The sequence below is a fragment of the Mastigoproctus giganteus genome, chromosome 7, assembly GCF_048544385.1.
Source record: "Mastigoproctus giganteus isolate SK-2022 chromosome 7, ASM4854438v1, whole genome shotgun sequence".
Taxonomy (NCBI): Eukaryota; Metazoa; Arthropoda; class Arachnida; order Uropygi; family Thelyphonidae; genus Mastigoproctus; species Mastigoproctus giganteus.
In genome coordinates this window covers 127,385,320-127,401,532 of record NC_143581.1, presented here as the reverse complement: position 1 = coordinate 127,401,532, position 16,213 = coordinate 127,385,320, and the positions used below count along the sequence as shown (strand labels likewise).

The following is a 16,213-nucleotide window of genomic DNA, read 5'->3' as shown; positions in this document are numbered from 1 at the left end:
TTTCACCAGAACATTAATGACATGGAGATGAAGCACCAGGGGATGTGGAATGTCAACATGATAGCTGACTTTCTGGATGCTAGAGGGACTGTAAAGCAGAGGGATCTGCAAGAAAAACAAAGAAGCAAAAATTTCGTCCTTCATAGATCAGTTTTTAAAATGAGAGGTGAGTGTTAATGGACTTTTTACTGCTGTTCTTTTTAATGGCGAATGGTGTTTTCAACATTTATTTTAATGTAAAAGTAGCATTTTGTTATAATTTCATTGAACAAATTCTGCAAAAATTAATAAAAATTTGTGAAAAATCAAATTTTATTTCATGATTTTTGAAGTGATGCAATGGAAACAAACAGGTCATTTTTGAAATTATTATTAGAAAATGATTCAGAAACACTTTTCTGAGAAAACATCAGTGAATTATTTTCAAAATGCAGAGTAGTGTTATTAGTAGTGACAAATAATAGAAGAAATCAGTATCAGCACAAAAAAAAAAAAAAAAGAGAAAACACACTTCTCACATCACTTGTCAATTCCTTCAAAAATGAAAGTATTGTAAATTAATTATGAATTTAGAAAATACATTGTTCCTTTTTTTTTAATTAACAGGTCAGTGGTCCGAAAAAGTGTAAAGAATGTAATGGTGAATTAATACTTTAGTCACTAGTGAACAATTACTACAAAAGAAACAATAGTATAATCATATAATTGTAAAGAATGTATTTTAATAAGAATGATTATATAGAAAAAATTCACGTTTGGGCTACAAGTTTAATTAAATATATGAGATAATTTAAATAGGACTAATATACTTGTTTAATGTGTGGAGAGGAATAACCATTAGTAACTGGCAAATAAGGTAAAGAATAGAATTGGTGGAATAATGCTAAACATTAATGACAGAGCAGTATGATGCTAATAAACAATACTCAGGCCATGTTGGGGTTGTAAAGCACATTCTCCAAAACTAGGCCTTACTACTAGAGCATGTTAATAGAAGAGGTAGATAAGTGTATATAGAGTATATATTATAGGGAAAGGAAATAAACTTGAAGATAAGGAAGGCAAAAGCAAATAAGTAGGAATATAGTGGGGGGGGGGTGAAGTGCAATGAATAGAAAGATTGCCAAGCTTTCTAAAGTAATGGAGAAATCAATTAACCATCAACTCCTAAACTACCTATAAACCTTCTATCTGATCAATGATCGCCAGTATGGATTCTGTCAGTGTCGATCCACTGGAGATATTCTGGCTTACGTTACCCATTTATGGACTAATTCAATGGAAAACTTCGGTGAAAGACAAGCAGTTGCTCTTGACATCTCAGAGGCTTTCGATTGTGTTTGGTATAAAGGTCTTCTAAACAAGCTTCCATCTTGTGGTTTACAAACTGATTTTTGTAATTGGTTATCCAGTTTTCTCTCTGATCACTCACTGAGCGTGATGGTAGTTGGCTCTCTGTCTTCTACCTTCTCCACTAATGCTGGTGTCCCCCAAGGTTCAGTTCTTTTCCCCACTCTTTTCCTCTTGTATATTAATGACCTTCTTCCATTGACTGGAAATCCTATCCATAGTTTTGCCGACGATAGCACATTGCATTCCACTTTCCATTTTGAGAAACCTTGCCCTGCTCAATCAGCTTCAACTTCTCCGATATCTGCTACCAATTCCTTAAATGCTGATCTCCAGTAATTCTCCAGTGGGGCAAAGACAACTTAGTTGATTTCATCTAAAACTCAGTCTTGTCTTATATCTCGCAAAAATTATTCTTCTGTTCCTATCCTTATCTTTTGGTGACACTCTGATTTCTAGGCAAGTCGATATATCTCTTTTGGGGATTTGCCTGACTTCTAATCTCTCTCTTGGCACAAGCACATTACAAATATTGCTTCCTCTGCATCTAAAAAAAAAAAAAAAAAAAAAGTGCCTCCGTAGTCAGGTGGGAAGGAACAGCAGTGCGTAGCACACGCTTCTTGATTAGACCGGGGTTCGAGCTCGTCACCACCAAATACGGAGGATGTGGAAAGGTCAGGGAATGAGCATCACATATCCCAGAGCAATATGGCCTTAGTTGCTAATGCTCCTAAAAACCAAATAACAAGCATCTAAAAAACTAAGTTTTCTCTTTCGCTCTTGCCGTTATTTTTCTTCCAAAAGCTGTTCACTCTGTACAAATCGCAAATCCGCCCTACCATGGAATATTGTTCCCACATCTCAAGCAGTGCCCCCAAAACCTCTGTCAGGCTTCTAGATTCCATTCAGGAGAGGGCAGTTAGGTTAATTAATGACTCCTCTCTAACAGAGAGGAGTCATTAATTAACTGCATGCCTTTTCTATAGATACTTCCACGGGCACTGTTCTTCTGAATTGGTTTCTATAATTCCTGCTCTCTCTTTTAAAACAATCCGAACACATGCCGCCACCAGCCAACATCCATTTATTGTCCAACTCAAAACTCACAGAACCAACTTTTCATCTTCCTTGTTTATTCATTCAACTGCAGTTTTCTGGAACAACCTTCCTTCATATGTCTTTCCTGAAAATTACAGTCTACAGAAGTTCAAGTCTAATGTCCACAGATATCTTCTCTCGTCTTCTCAACCTTCAACCCAAGCATGGTACTAAGTACCATGGGTTGTAATACCTCTCGTGTTTGGGGTTTTCATAAAAAAAAAAAAAGCTGTACCCTTAATTAACTGTAAAGGCAGGTCAGCAGAAAATTATTTATTAGGAGAAAAGAAAAGTGAAAGTTTCTTTAAATTTATATATATGGCTCTGCATATTGATTGGCCAGCACCTATCAGTATACAAAAGCAGTGTTCTTCCTAGGACCTATCGAATGGGTGCACCGCCTGGCTAAAATTTAAGCAATTCTCGCTGTATTGCATAATACTGAACTTGAACAATATTAATTCGAACATACTATGCAATCGAGGTCAATGCAAGAGGAGCAGACGCCAATCCAGCTGGAATTGTGATTGGATGCTGAAAGATTGGTAGAACTCAGCTTTTCAGTATGTAACCTACCTCTGCAGTTATAAGACCTCCCACTATTTGACCATCACGCTGACGTCATGTGGCCATCGCATAGTTCGATGCTGCGAATCCAGATTACTGAAAATATTGTCATGTGCCTTATGTTGAGATATTAGATGCCAGTTGGTTGATAGCGTCGATACGTTGGTTGAATTCTGCGATTCACTGAGCCAACTCAGATTCGCTTTTGTTATTCAAATCTTTCGGACACTTTCTGAGTTGACTCAGTGTATCGACTCGCTCACTCTGCAGCCATCTCTATGGCAAGTTGAGTACAGTAAATCCGCTATTCAAGGAATTTATGTTCCTGAGAAATGGCGCAAATACTGAAAATGCGAATACTGAGTTATGGCGCCCATAGTAATAAAACGGTTCCGTTCCAAAATATGAAATAAGAAAAATTAGATTAAAATTTTCTCTGTATGTATTATATGTACCTACATAATATTATAGTGAAATACAAGCATAAGGTTTCAAAATGAATAAAAGAAACAATTTAATATTAGATGTAACATTTATTAGAAATTTCAAACAAATCTTTCAAAAACATGGCATTCTCTTCCAAAACAACCCAGTTTCGTCTGCATTAAACACCTATTCAGAAACATATCCTTTGTCCGTAATTAATTTTTTAAATTCAGTCGTGAAACTTTCTGCACCCACGAAATCCACTGATGCAGACTCCTCTACTAGTTTCACATTATGAAGGCCATCGATTTTTAAACCTTTCAAACCAGCCTTTGCTGGCTAGAAAACATATCCCGATAATGCTATCACCAGTTTTGCTAAAGTATTGATAAAGGTGTTTTGCCATTTCACGAATGATGAATGAACTTAATGGAATTTTATTTTGAGTTCGGTCTTCTATTCACAGATTTAAAGCCTTTTCCATTTTTTCTAATTTAACATCACGAGTTACAGATCAAATTTTTGAAGCAATTAGCTTGTTTTCACGGACATTACAGCAGATTTTTTCCTTCCCATTTCCTGATTGATCGTACCATTGACTCATTGATTTTATAATGTTTTGCCGCTGACGTGACACTTTCACCATTAGAAATTTTGTCTAATAACTTAATTTTACTCACTGATGTGAGTAAATCTTTGATCACCTTTGATCTTTTCACCTTTGATCATCACCTTTGATCTTTTCACAATTACCATGTTATTCATAGCCATATTTTTGTAGGGGTTAGAAAAGAACTTGTCCACAATAAAGTCACACTCTTTTAACTGTTAACACACCCAAAAAAGTCTGTTTATAGTAACACACTGCAAAATGGTAGATTTTTCACTTTCTTAAGCATATCAATTAAAAGCAAACAATAAAACCTTCCATGACAAGTGAATAACACATACTGAACAAGGATTAGCGAGAAGCATCTGTGCTTGCAATTGTGTCACCCCTCTCTTCCCATCCACTGATGGGGGGAGAGGGGTGACATTGTGCTTTTTACCGGGAAAGATGATTTTAGCCACCCCCATATTTTTTATGGCAGAAAAAGTTCACGGTGCTTTAAAATTCACATTTTTTAGGTTTCATTTTTTATTTAATTGGCGACTGCGAATAGTGGGGATTTACTGTATTATAATTCCACAAGTTAGTACACCACGTTAAATTCTGTGAACTGTTAGATGCATTGTTTGTCTTGGTTTCTGTACAGAAGTACAAATATAATACACTGTGCTGTCACTTTATTAGGTACACCCCTGTTGTGCACAGAAATGGTTTGTCCCACAATGTTGCAAGTCACATGACCACAGTTGTGGATATAAATGCAGCAGAACAACCTTTCTAGTATCAGTTAAGCATACAAAACCGTAACAAGAATGGGGAAAAGGAGTGATCTAATGGACTTTGAATGTGGCATGGTAGTAGGTGCAAGACGTGCTGGACAAAGCATCTCTGAAACGGCAGTTCTTCTGAACTTTTCACGCACTACAGTTTCAAGGGTGTATCGAGAATGGTGCAACGAACAGAAAACATCCTCTCAACGGCACTCCTGTGGAAGAAAATTGCTTGTTGATGAGAGAGGTCAGAGGAGGATGGCTACAATTGTGCAAGCAAACAGATGGGCCACAATGTCGCACATCATGTAAGAATACAACCTTGGTGCGCAGAACAAAATATTGCAATGGACCACTATTTGCACTTTGTTGCAAATGGGTTACAACAACTGACGGCCACATCGCATACCTTTGTTATCAATGAAGAACAGGAGAGCATGCCTCCTGTGGGCACAACAACACCATCATTGGACTATCAAGAATTGGAAAACAGTTGCTTGGTCTGATGAGTCGAAGTTCCTGGTGCATCATGTTGATGGAAGGTTCAGAATTTGGTAAAAACATGAATCCATGGATCCGTCATGTCTGACGACTACTGTGCAAAGTGGTGGGAGCAGTGTTATGGTGTGGGGAATGTTTTCTTGGGTCCATTGATACCCATAGATTCACGTCAGAATGCCATATCATACCTAAACATCGTTGCTGACCAAGTGCATCCGTTCATGTTGACAGTTTATCCTCAGTCAGATGATTACTTCCAGCAGGATAATGTGCCGGTGCACAAAGCCCGAATCACCATGGAATGGTTCAAGGAACATGACGATGACTTTTCTTTGCTGCAGTGGCCCGCTCAGTTGCAGATCTCAATCCTATTGAACATCTTTGGGATGAGCTGGAAAGGATGTAAGCCTGCAGTTGTTCGCTGCAGGCTTACATCCTTGTTGAATCTCAAAGAACTGCACGACACACTCATGTCTGCATGGTACTCCATTCCCACACAACGTTTTCAGCATCTTATTCAATTCATGCCAGACGAATTCAGGCTGTTTTGAAAGCTAAAGGAGGCTCAATACACTACTAGGTAGGTGTACGTATAAAGTGGAAGCACAGTGTATATTGCAATAAAATAAAACAAAATAAGAACCTATAATGAGTAAGAAGTTCAATCAGAAAACATTTAAATTTAAAAAAAATTTTCATTATTATTTTTTTACTTTGAATTCTAATAAAATGTTTTTTTTATTAAATTTGTTATTAATTAAGATTCTACTTTTTAAATAAAAAGTACCCTATTTGTTAAATTTAGTGTGTTTATGTATATGCATTGGAATTTTCATTTTTCAGTTAAAAATATAACTAGTCAATATTAAATTTTTTTTCAATGTTTGTTGCACAAATTATTATTAAAAACAATATAATGTAAAATTATTCAATTTTTGCTCTGGATTGCATTTATAAATAAAAGAAAATTTTATAATATTGCGAAGTATTACACTTCCCCACCCAGCTACTTCATAATGCCTTCATAATCATCTGAAAACTGACTGGCAAAATTTTCTGGGGGGAACACTGTGTACTAGTTACAAAATTCTGTTATAATACTAGTTACAATATTCTGTTCACTTCTTTTCTTGTTACACATCTCCAAACACTTGGCTCAGTGGAAACTTTATTGTTTGAATGTAGTCAGGATGAATTAGCATTAGTAGAGGAATACGATGCAAGAAAGCAAGCTTATGCAGCATCAGCCAAAAAAAAAAAAAAAAATGCTCCCATTTCACCCTTCCATTCGTTCCAAATTCCTGTCCAGCTCAGCCTTAAATTTATTTAGGCTATTAGTTTCCACAACAAAAGATGGAAGCCTGTTCCACTAATCAACTACTCGCTAGCTAAAGGCAAATTTCTGCACATCTATTCTACAACTATCTTTCCTTAGTTTGTAACTGTGCCCCCTGATGGTTCTTAGCCTGAGCAAGAGGAAGAATCCCATCACCATTCAACTTGCTTAACCCATTCAAGGCCTTATACACCTCAATCAGATCACCTAACAAGTGCCTACTCTCCAGGCACTGCAATTTGCAGAACTTAAGCCTTTCTTGGTAAGAGCACACCTTTGTTCCCCTCGCCAATCTTGTTGCCCTTCTTTGTACTCGTTCTAGCAACTCTACATCCTTCCTAAAATGAGGCCTCCAGACCTGTACACAGTACTCTAGGTGTGGCCTGACCATTGCTTTGTATAATGGGATAATCATCTCCCTGTCCCTGCTAGCAAAGACTCCATGACTTGCCCTGGAAGCCCGTCTGCACTGCTCAGCGAACTTCATATTTGACTATGCAGTTACCCCCAGTTCTTTTTCACTTTCCACTTCCCTGAGTGTAGTACCACAGAGTTTGTATGTTTATCTTCGGTTATTGCTACCCATATGCAGTACTTTGCATTTGCAAATTTTAAACTTCAGTTGCCACTTCTCAGCCCATTTTCCCAACTTATCTAGATCCAATTGCAGTAGCATACTGTCTTTACTGTTGTTAACAACCCTGCCACCCTTTGTATCATCTGCAAACTTGGACATTAAACCTGATATACCTTCATTGATAAATATACAAAACAACAATGGGCTCAACACCGAGCCCTGGGGAACTACACTAACAACATTTGTCCACAAAGAGCAGTGTCCTTTGATTACTACTCTCTGTCGTCTCCCACTCAACCATCCCTTTATCCATTGTAGTAACTTACCCTTAATGCCATACTTCCAATTTGTACAGCAGTCTTCCATATGCAACAGTATCAAAAGCTTTCCTGAAATCCAAGTATATGATATCAAAATTATTTTTGGCATTCATTTCCTTTGTGACCACATCATAGTACCCAATCAAATTGGTCAGACAAGACCTCCCTTTAAGAAACCCATGCTGTGTCTTAACTATTATTGCAGTCTTGTCTAGATGATTCTGCAATGCTTCTTTAACCAGCTTCCATTTTTTTTTTTTCCCGGAACACAAGTTAAACTAACAGGTCTGTAGTTACTTGTGTCACTTTTTGAACCCCCTTTGTGAATTGGTGATACATTTGCACAGTGCAAATGGTGATACATTTGCACAAGGAAGCTCTCATAATTATGGCTAAGGGTTTGCTTACTTCCTTTGCTGCCTCCTTTAATATAACTGGATAGATCCCGTCCATCCCATGTGCCTTCCTTATGTTTAACTTCAACGATTTCTCCTCCACTTTCTTCTCAGTTATTACAAAATCACTTAGCTTCCTGTTAGCGTTTGATAAACTTCTGGCACTCCCATCATTGAATGACTCCTCATGTGTGAATGTAGATGCAAAATACTCATTCAGTTTGTCAGCTATCATCAATAGTCAGCCCAACTTGAGCATGATCATCAATAGTCAACCCATCTATGTTAAGTGGTCCTATCTGATTCATCCCTTTCTTTCTAGAGTTTACATAAGTAAAGAACTCTTTGCTCTTTTTCTTTGCATCCTTTGCCAAAGATTTCTTGTAATCTGCCTTTGCCTGCTTAACCTGCTTTGTGACTTGATTGCAGACTTCTGTGTCACCTGATACTTTAGATGCATCCCATACATTCTTCTTCTCTCCCACGAGCCTCATTAATTCATCTGACATCCATTTAGGCCTAAACCTTGAACAGTATTTCTTGGAATGAAAAGCCTAGTAGCCTCAAAAATTAAGTCCCTGAAGGCTTCCCATTTAGAATTCACTATTGGTAACATCATCAGTTGATCCCACTGTACAGAATTTAAAAATTGTCTGAGACCACTGTTGTCACCTTTACGAAAGCAGAAGCTCTTCTCTTTAGCCTTGATGGTAGTTACATCGTTAATAATTCTCACATCAGTACATTGTAATCACTGTCACCCAGTGGTTCCTTTATCTGCAAATTCTTAATGCCTGAATAATCACTGTGCCCTTAAAAGATGATATCTGCTCTACAACGTCATCAAAAATTTGCCCCTGGCAGACATACCCTGGTCCCATTACACCTATCCTTCTTGCATAGTATATTCCCCGTCTCCCTGACAGTAGTCACTAACAATAACTAGTTCCTTTGGGACCAGCGCATTCTGTTTTGGAGATTGCCTCTGTTTTGCCTGATGCAGAGGAGTGAGCTCAGCCATTGAAATCACCCCTCATATTAATTTCTTCAAGGCCATTTACCCTACACTTCAAGCTCTCATAGATGCCCATCTGAACACTGAGTTCTGATGGGCATCTAATTTGTTAGAACTATGCTACTTACCATGTGATCTGTGGAAATTCAATTTGAATTTATCAGAGAATATTAGTTTTCCAATGTTAAATTGACTACTTAACGTGTTCTTTAACCCAGGTTAGTATTTTTCCCATCAGTATGGATTTTGTCTATAAGGGCTCCTCACAAAGTTGATATAGTTTTGGACCATTTATTGCAAATCTTTGTCACACAGTTCTATCACTTGTATTTACCCTAGTATGTTCCTTTTACTTGGATTTTAGGTCTCTGGAACTTGCATGATGATTACATAGCTGCTTCAAATCTGTGTCCTCTGCTGCTGTGCTTTTCCATTTCAGTCCGGTTCCAGGTTTTTTTTTATTTTTTAAACATCTTTGGTCTCACGTTACTTTTTAATGAACCATAATGTAGCAAACTGTGACAGCTAACTTTCGCCACTATACATAAACTAGAAAGAGTTCCCTCTCAAGAGGAGTAATTTTTTAAGCTTTTCTTTGAGTTAACTGAGCATATGCTATATTGCTGTTGAATGGGAAGTGAAGATAGATAATAGCAGGTGGATTCTCTTAAAAACAAGATAATACAATACCACTCTAATATTACAGAATGCAGTATCACATTTCTTTTACAGGATGATGTAGTGTCTTGATATGACATAATTTTACCTATAGAGGGAGGGGTTATTAAGGAAATAATAAACATGGAGAGAAAGGTTGATACAGTTTGTGGCTGCTACTGTCCACATATAAGATTTATATATTCATATGTGTGTACATTACAAATTAGTTTCAATCCATAGATCCTTTGAAAAATGCCATTTCATTTGTTAAGCCATTTAATATGTTGATCAGTGGTTCTCAAACTACTGAGATCTATGGACCCCTTAAAAAATCAAAAAAAGTTTAGACCCCTTCAAAAATCAAAAAAGTTTGCAGATCTCTCTCTCTCTCTCTCTCTCTCTCTCTACACACACACACACACACACACACACACACACACACACACACACACACACACACACACACACACACACACACACACACACACACACACACACACACACACAGGGTGTCTCAAAAATTCAAAAGTACACGGCATAACTTCAGGAATGAGTTCCTTCTATGTAGACAATAAAAATATTTTATATCAACATAGTTCCGGAAATGCTTGGTTCCTGAGTTATTAACCAGAATGTCTTATCTCCCGCAGATGATTTCTTTTATCCCAAGGTACTGACAGAATCTGGTGATTTTCCATTCCGATTCAGGAGCAAGCGGATATGCACTTTATGTATGGTTTGGCGGATGGCAATGCTCTGGAGGCTTGTACTACGAAAGGTTCCCAGAACGAAGATGTTCAGACAGGAAAACGTTTGAAGGTATCCATCGTTACCTTTGTGAACATGGGACCTTTACACTTTGTGCTACCGACAGAGGACAACCAAGACCTACGACTCCTGAAGTAGAGGAGATTTTGGATGTTGTGCATGCCACTCCTGGAATCAGCACATGCAGAATAGCAATGCAGCTGGCTGTTCAACATTTGGAGTGTTGCGAGAACACCAACTGTATCCTTACCATCTGCAACAGGTACAGGCCTTGTCACCAGCAGATTACCCTGCACGAGTAATGTTCTGCCAGTGGTTCTTGCAGCATGGTACAACTTCTCACTTTCCTGCCTTAGTGATATTCATAGCCAAAGCACAGTTCACACGAGACAGAATCCAAAACTTTCACAATCAGCATGTATGTGCTGAGGAAAACCCACGTGCAATTCTTCCATCACATCAACAACAGTGGTTCAACCTCAACATCTGGGCAGGTGTTTTTTGGTGATAAGTTATTTGGGCCCCATGTACTTCCAAACAAACTCACAGGGCAGGTGTACAGAAACTTTCTGGAAAACAACATGCCTGATTTCTTGGACGCCACGCCACTGATCATTTGTCAACAAGCTCACTTCATGCACGATGGTGCTCCCACACATTTCAGCTACCTAGCCCGCAATTACCTGAATCTAAGGTTTCTTGGTCGGTGGATAGGTAGAGGTGGACCAACTGCCTGGCCTCCACGCTCTACTGATTTAAACCCACTAGATTTCTTCTTGTGGGCCATTTAAAGGCATTGGTGTATTCAACTCCAGTAACTGATGTAGAAACTCTCCACAATCGAATTGTGGTAGGTTGTGAGACAATATGGCAATATGGAATTTGGCATCGTCTTTGCGAGTCCATGAGATGTCGATGTGAGGCCTGTATTCAGGCAGAAGGTGGACATTTTGAACAATTACTATAAGGTTATGTGAACAGTTAAGTGTCATAGACCTTCAAAACTCGGAAACCAGGCATTTCCGGAACTCTGTTGATATAAAATATTTTTATTGTCTCCATATGAGGAACTCATTCCTGAAGTTATGCTGTGTATTTTTGAGATACTTTATATATATAGTAAACCCCCGCTATTCGCGGGGGTTACGTTCCTGAGAATACCGAAAACACGAATACTGAGTTATGGCTCCCATAGTAATAAAGGGGTTCCGTTCCAAAGTATGAAATATATAAGAAAAACTAGTCTAAAATTTTGTCTATATATGTATGTATTATATGTACTTTCATAATATGACCATTAGAAATGCAAGCATAAGGCATCGAAATGAAAATAAGAAACAATTTAATATTAAATGTAATATTTATTAGAAATTTCAAACAAATCTTTTAAACCAGCACCTTTGCTAGCAAAAAAAAATTATCCTGCCAGTGCTATCACCAGTTTCGCTAAAGTGTTGATAAAGGAGTTTTGCCTTTTCACGAATGATGAGTGAACTTAACGGAATTTTATTTTGAGTTCGGTCTTCTATCCACAGATTTAAAGCCTTTTCCATTTTTTTCTAATTTAACATCACGAGTTACAGAGCAAATTTCTGAAGCAATTAGAGCGTTTTCACGGATACTACGGTGGATTTTTTTCTTCCGATTTTTTGACTGATTGTACCGTTGACTCATTGATTTTATAATGTTTTGCCACTGAGGAAACACCCTCACCATTAGAAATTTTGTCTAATAACTCAATTTTATTCGCTAATGTCATCACCTTCTTTGATCTTTTCACATTTCTCTTGTTATTCGTAGCCATATTTTTGTACGGGTTAGAAAGAACTTGTCCACAATAAAGTCACTTTCTTCCGTTAACACACTCGAAAAAGTCTGTTTTACACTGCGAAACGGTAGATTTATCACTTTTGTAAGAATATCAATTTATAAATTGATAAATTTATTCAATTTATAAGAATATAAATTAAAAGCAAACGACGAAACCTTCCATGACAAGCGCATAGCACATACTAAACAAGTATTAGCGAGAAACATCCACGCTCTCGATTTTGTCACCCCTCTCCCCCCCTCTCTCCCCCCACCCACTGAGCGCTGTTTTGACCAGGAAAGATAATTTTAGCCACGTCCATGTTTTTTTATGGCGGAAAATGTTCACGGTGCTTTAAAATTCACATTTTTTTTAGATTTCATTTTATATTAAATCAGCAACCGCGAATACAGATACTGCGAATAGCGGGGGTTTACTGTATATGCATATTCTGTGTGTGTATGAACACTTGGTTTTCTAAAGAGAAAATTCAAAGTTTTATGTTTGAAACAACTCAACTTAATTCTTATTTTTACACAAATATATAATAATAACTTTATTTATCAATATAAAGCAAATTTTTTTTAATTTGCTATACATAGAACAAATAATTTGACCGGTTCCAGAGGGTCTGTTTTGCAGACCCTCTGGAACTGATCTATGGACCCCAGTTTGGGAAATGCTGTTCTAGATATATAATGTATCTAAACCAGAGCACTGATTTTAAACCATTATTAGGTCCATCCTGAAAATCAAGACTGGACATGTTTTGAACAATCAGCAAGTTTGGATGTAAAATCTTTCTTTGGATTTGAAAATGCAGTTGAAAAACTGGCAATGAAACAGTATTCACAGAATATAAAAAAGGTAAGTCATATGTTAAAAAAAATTAGAAATTAAGACTCTACACACTGGTAGACAAAAGCATATGATATAAAAAAAGAACAAGGCCTGCATAGTTATGTTTACACCTACTCTGTGTAAATAAGTATATTATTCTGATGTGCATCTGTGGTTGCCTTCAAGTGGAGCAGTGTTACTGCACTTTCTCGAATATCGCATATGTATACATTTTTCATATGGAACTGGATTATTTGCATAGATCTCCACATAAGTACAAATGTACATAAATTTTCAAACATAGTCTGTTGTTTGCTTACACATATGTATTTGTTTCACATTCATTTCAGGTAATATGGACACTTATGCATGAATTATCTATAACAGTGTTTCCCAACCTTTTTTTGGTTACAGACTACTTTTAAATTTAAGGTGGAAATCATGGACAACTTTTGAATTGAACAAAAAAAATCGGTTCATAATGTATACTGTGGAGTGAGTCTCCCAAGGCATGTCCTTGAACTCATTCCTGAAAGGGTTAATGAATAGACAACTCAAATTTAATAGCAATGCTTAATTTAGCGGTACTCACCTGAGTGTGATCTGGAATTGATGCTTGGGATAGGGAATTAAATAAATTGAGGTTGGGGTAATGAATTGAAAATCGGAATTAAAATAAGCTCAAGGAAGTAGAAGTGCACAACTTCGTCTTTGGTTGTCATTAATGAAATAGTTGATAAATTAATTAAGGGAGGAATTTAAATTCCTCTCTTAATTAATTTATCAACTATTTCATTAATGACAACCAAGGACGAAGTTGTGCACTTCTACTTCCTTGAGCTTATTTTAATTCCGATTTTCAATTCATTACCCCAACCTCAATTTATTTAATTCCCTATCCCAAGCATCAATTCCAGATCACACTCAGGTGAATACCGCTAAATTAAGCATTGCTATTAAATTTGAGTCAAATCAATTCAGTACCTTAAGAAATTTCTGTAATTATTTGATAAGGGATCATAACACCAGCAAATCACTGATATCTGGTCCTAACTGCAGGTGACTTAAAAAGATTACAGCACAGCAACTACTTATGAGTTTGCAATTGACTTGGGGCAGAACATCTCTCTCTGAACAATATCCCATATTTGAGAGAGTCTGTATGCAAGAAGACCCATGATTTGTGTCCCTCATGCCTTTTTCACAAAGAATAGTCCATTGCAATTGGTGTCATGAGCTATATCATTTAGAGACAAGAGCGAAGGCCCAACCTGAGGTTGATGGAAGGGTCCAGATTCAGTATAGAGTTTTGATATATCCTCATCCACAGGAGATGAACTTGGTACTAGACTGTGTTTGCTCAAACTATCAGAGCTCAGATTATAAATGAGTTTTAATTTTTATTAAAACTATATATTTCATACCCCTCTGTGTCTTCATCCATAATACATGAAAATTTATATTCATGATTATTTACAGTTACATGATAGTTTGATAGCAGATATTAGATATTTTCAATGATCACAGCATTGTGTTGAATCTTAACATCAAGAGGTAACAACAGTGAATGTTAAGAACTTATTGGCTGGTTTGACTTTCCTCTGGTTGATTAGAGAAAAGTCAACAACTGTTACCCACTACTAGGGTTCAGGTCAGGGTTATGTTGGTTATGTTGCCCTGTTTGGTGTGGTCTGCAAATCTGTATATTTACTATGTAGAATAAACTTTCAGTTTATTCTACATAGTAAAATTTTGTTTCATTCTTATAGTCTGCTTTTTGTATAACCATTCATTTTGCTGATCACAGAAAAAGAACTTGAAATCAGGTGGAGGGAAATCTGTCTTGGAAATCACCAAAAAAGCTCTACAGAAGAAAGTCTCCAAGGATAGTACAGTATAGCATCCCTCTACTTCTTTTACTTCCATTAAGGCAATACAGAGAACAAAATGAATCTGACTTCAGCACAATTCAAACACTGAAAGGATTGCTACCTGCATATTGGCTGCTGCTGTTATTTTTACGTTTATTGCAAGTTCTTTATAATTATTATTATCTATATTTTTCTGCTGTGCAATTGTTGCTACTGTTCATTATTCCTGTTCTGAGGACTCTTGGGTGGAGTCAAACAATAGATTTTCATAAAAAATTGACCCCAGGGGCTCACATCTGGTGAATATGGGCTTGGCACACCCAGGGTCCCTCAGCTGGATATCATCATTCTTCTCTTTCTTGGTGATTCCCTTCTATTTCGACTCTCTCTCACTGTTGCAGGGTAACTCGGAAATTTTTTTGGCTGGTGCAGTATAAGCCTCAAGCTGCCTTGCACCATATAGCTAATAATAATAAATCTTGTACACACTTAACTGTTTTGCATTTCTTCTTATTAGTATTCCGCATTACCATGCCCGTAAAGCATCATATGCATAATCTATGGCAGGGGTATCCAACTTAATTTGTGATGCGACCTACTTTTTTCATTCAAAATGTGATGCGATCTACCATCTTAAGAATTTCATTGCACATGGTTGAAAAATGTTGTTTATAAATTTTAAAATTAAATACAATTCAGAATTCTTATTTTAAATTCACACGTATTTAAATTTTTAATTTATGTGATGTTTGTGGCTTCGTGTCATCTGCCAAGCTTTCAAAATCGGGGATATACTCTGATAAGGCTAACCATAAAGAATCTTCTGTATGCAAGTCCGTAAGAGCACAGCAATTCTTCGTCTTTGTTTGTTTCAAATACGAAAAAGCCGATTCACATAGATATGTGGAACCAAAACAGGAATTTAAAAGTTTACTGCATTTTTTTACATTTGGGTACTTTTCTCGGCAAACATATTTCTTAGTCTTTTGCTGATGATCTGGCTTTTAGAAAAATATCGTTTCGAAATGTAATAATTTCATTTTCAAGTAATATTTTCTCCATGTGAAAAATCTCAGCGGTTTTTTTCTGCAATTTACGTTAAATGGACATTAACTTGACATTAAATGGATAAGAAATATATGAAGCAATATCTTCAATTGTTTTTAAATCACTGAATCTGGTTTCAAAATCATCCACAACTTTCTCAATTTCAGAAACATAGTTCTCACTATTAAATTCAAAAACAGGATATTTTTGCAAATAATCTTGCATATTTGCAAAATGGTCAAATTTTTTTTC

The 16,213-nt window shown here is 36.7% G+C and overlaps 1 protein-coding gene across 1 annotated transcript in view; it reads left to right on the top strand.

The window, feature by feature from the left end:
* retm (real-time) overlaps window positions 1–16,213 on the top strand; it is a 310,490-nt gene that overhangs the window by 22,349 nt on the left and 271,928 nt on the right. The window contains exon 4 of the mRNA XM_090377088.1: window positions 12,942–13,070. Within this exon, the coding sequence (XP_090233214.1) occupies window positions 12,942–13,070 (129 nt within the window). The remainder of the gene's footprint in view (window positions 1–12,941; window positions 13,071–16,213) is intronic.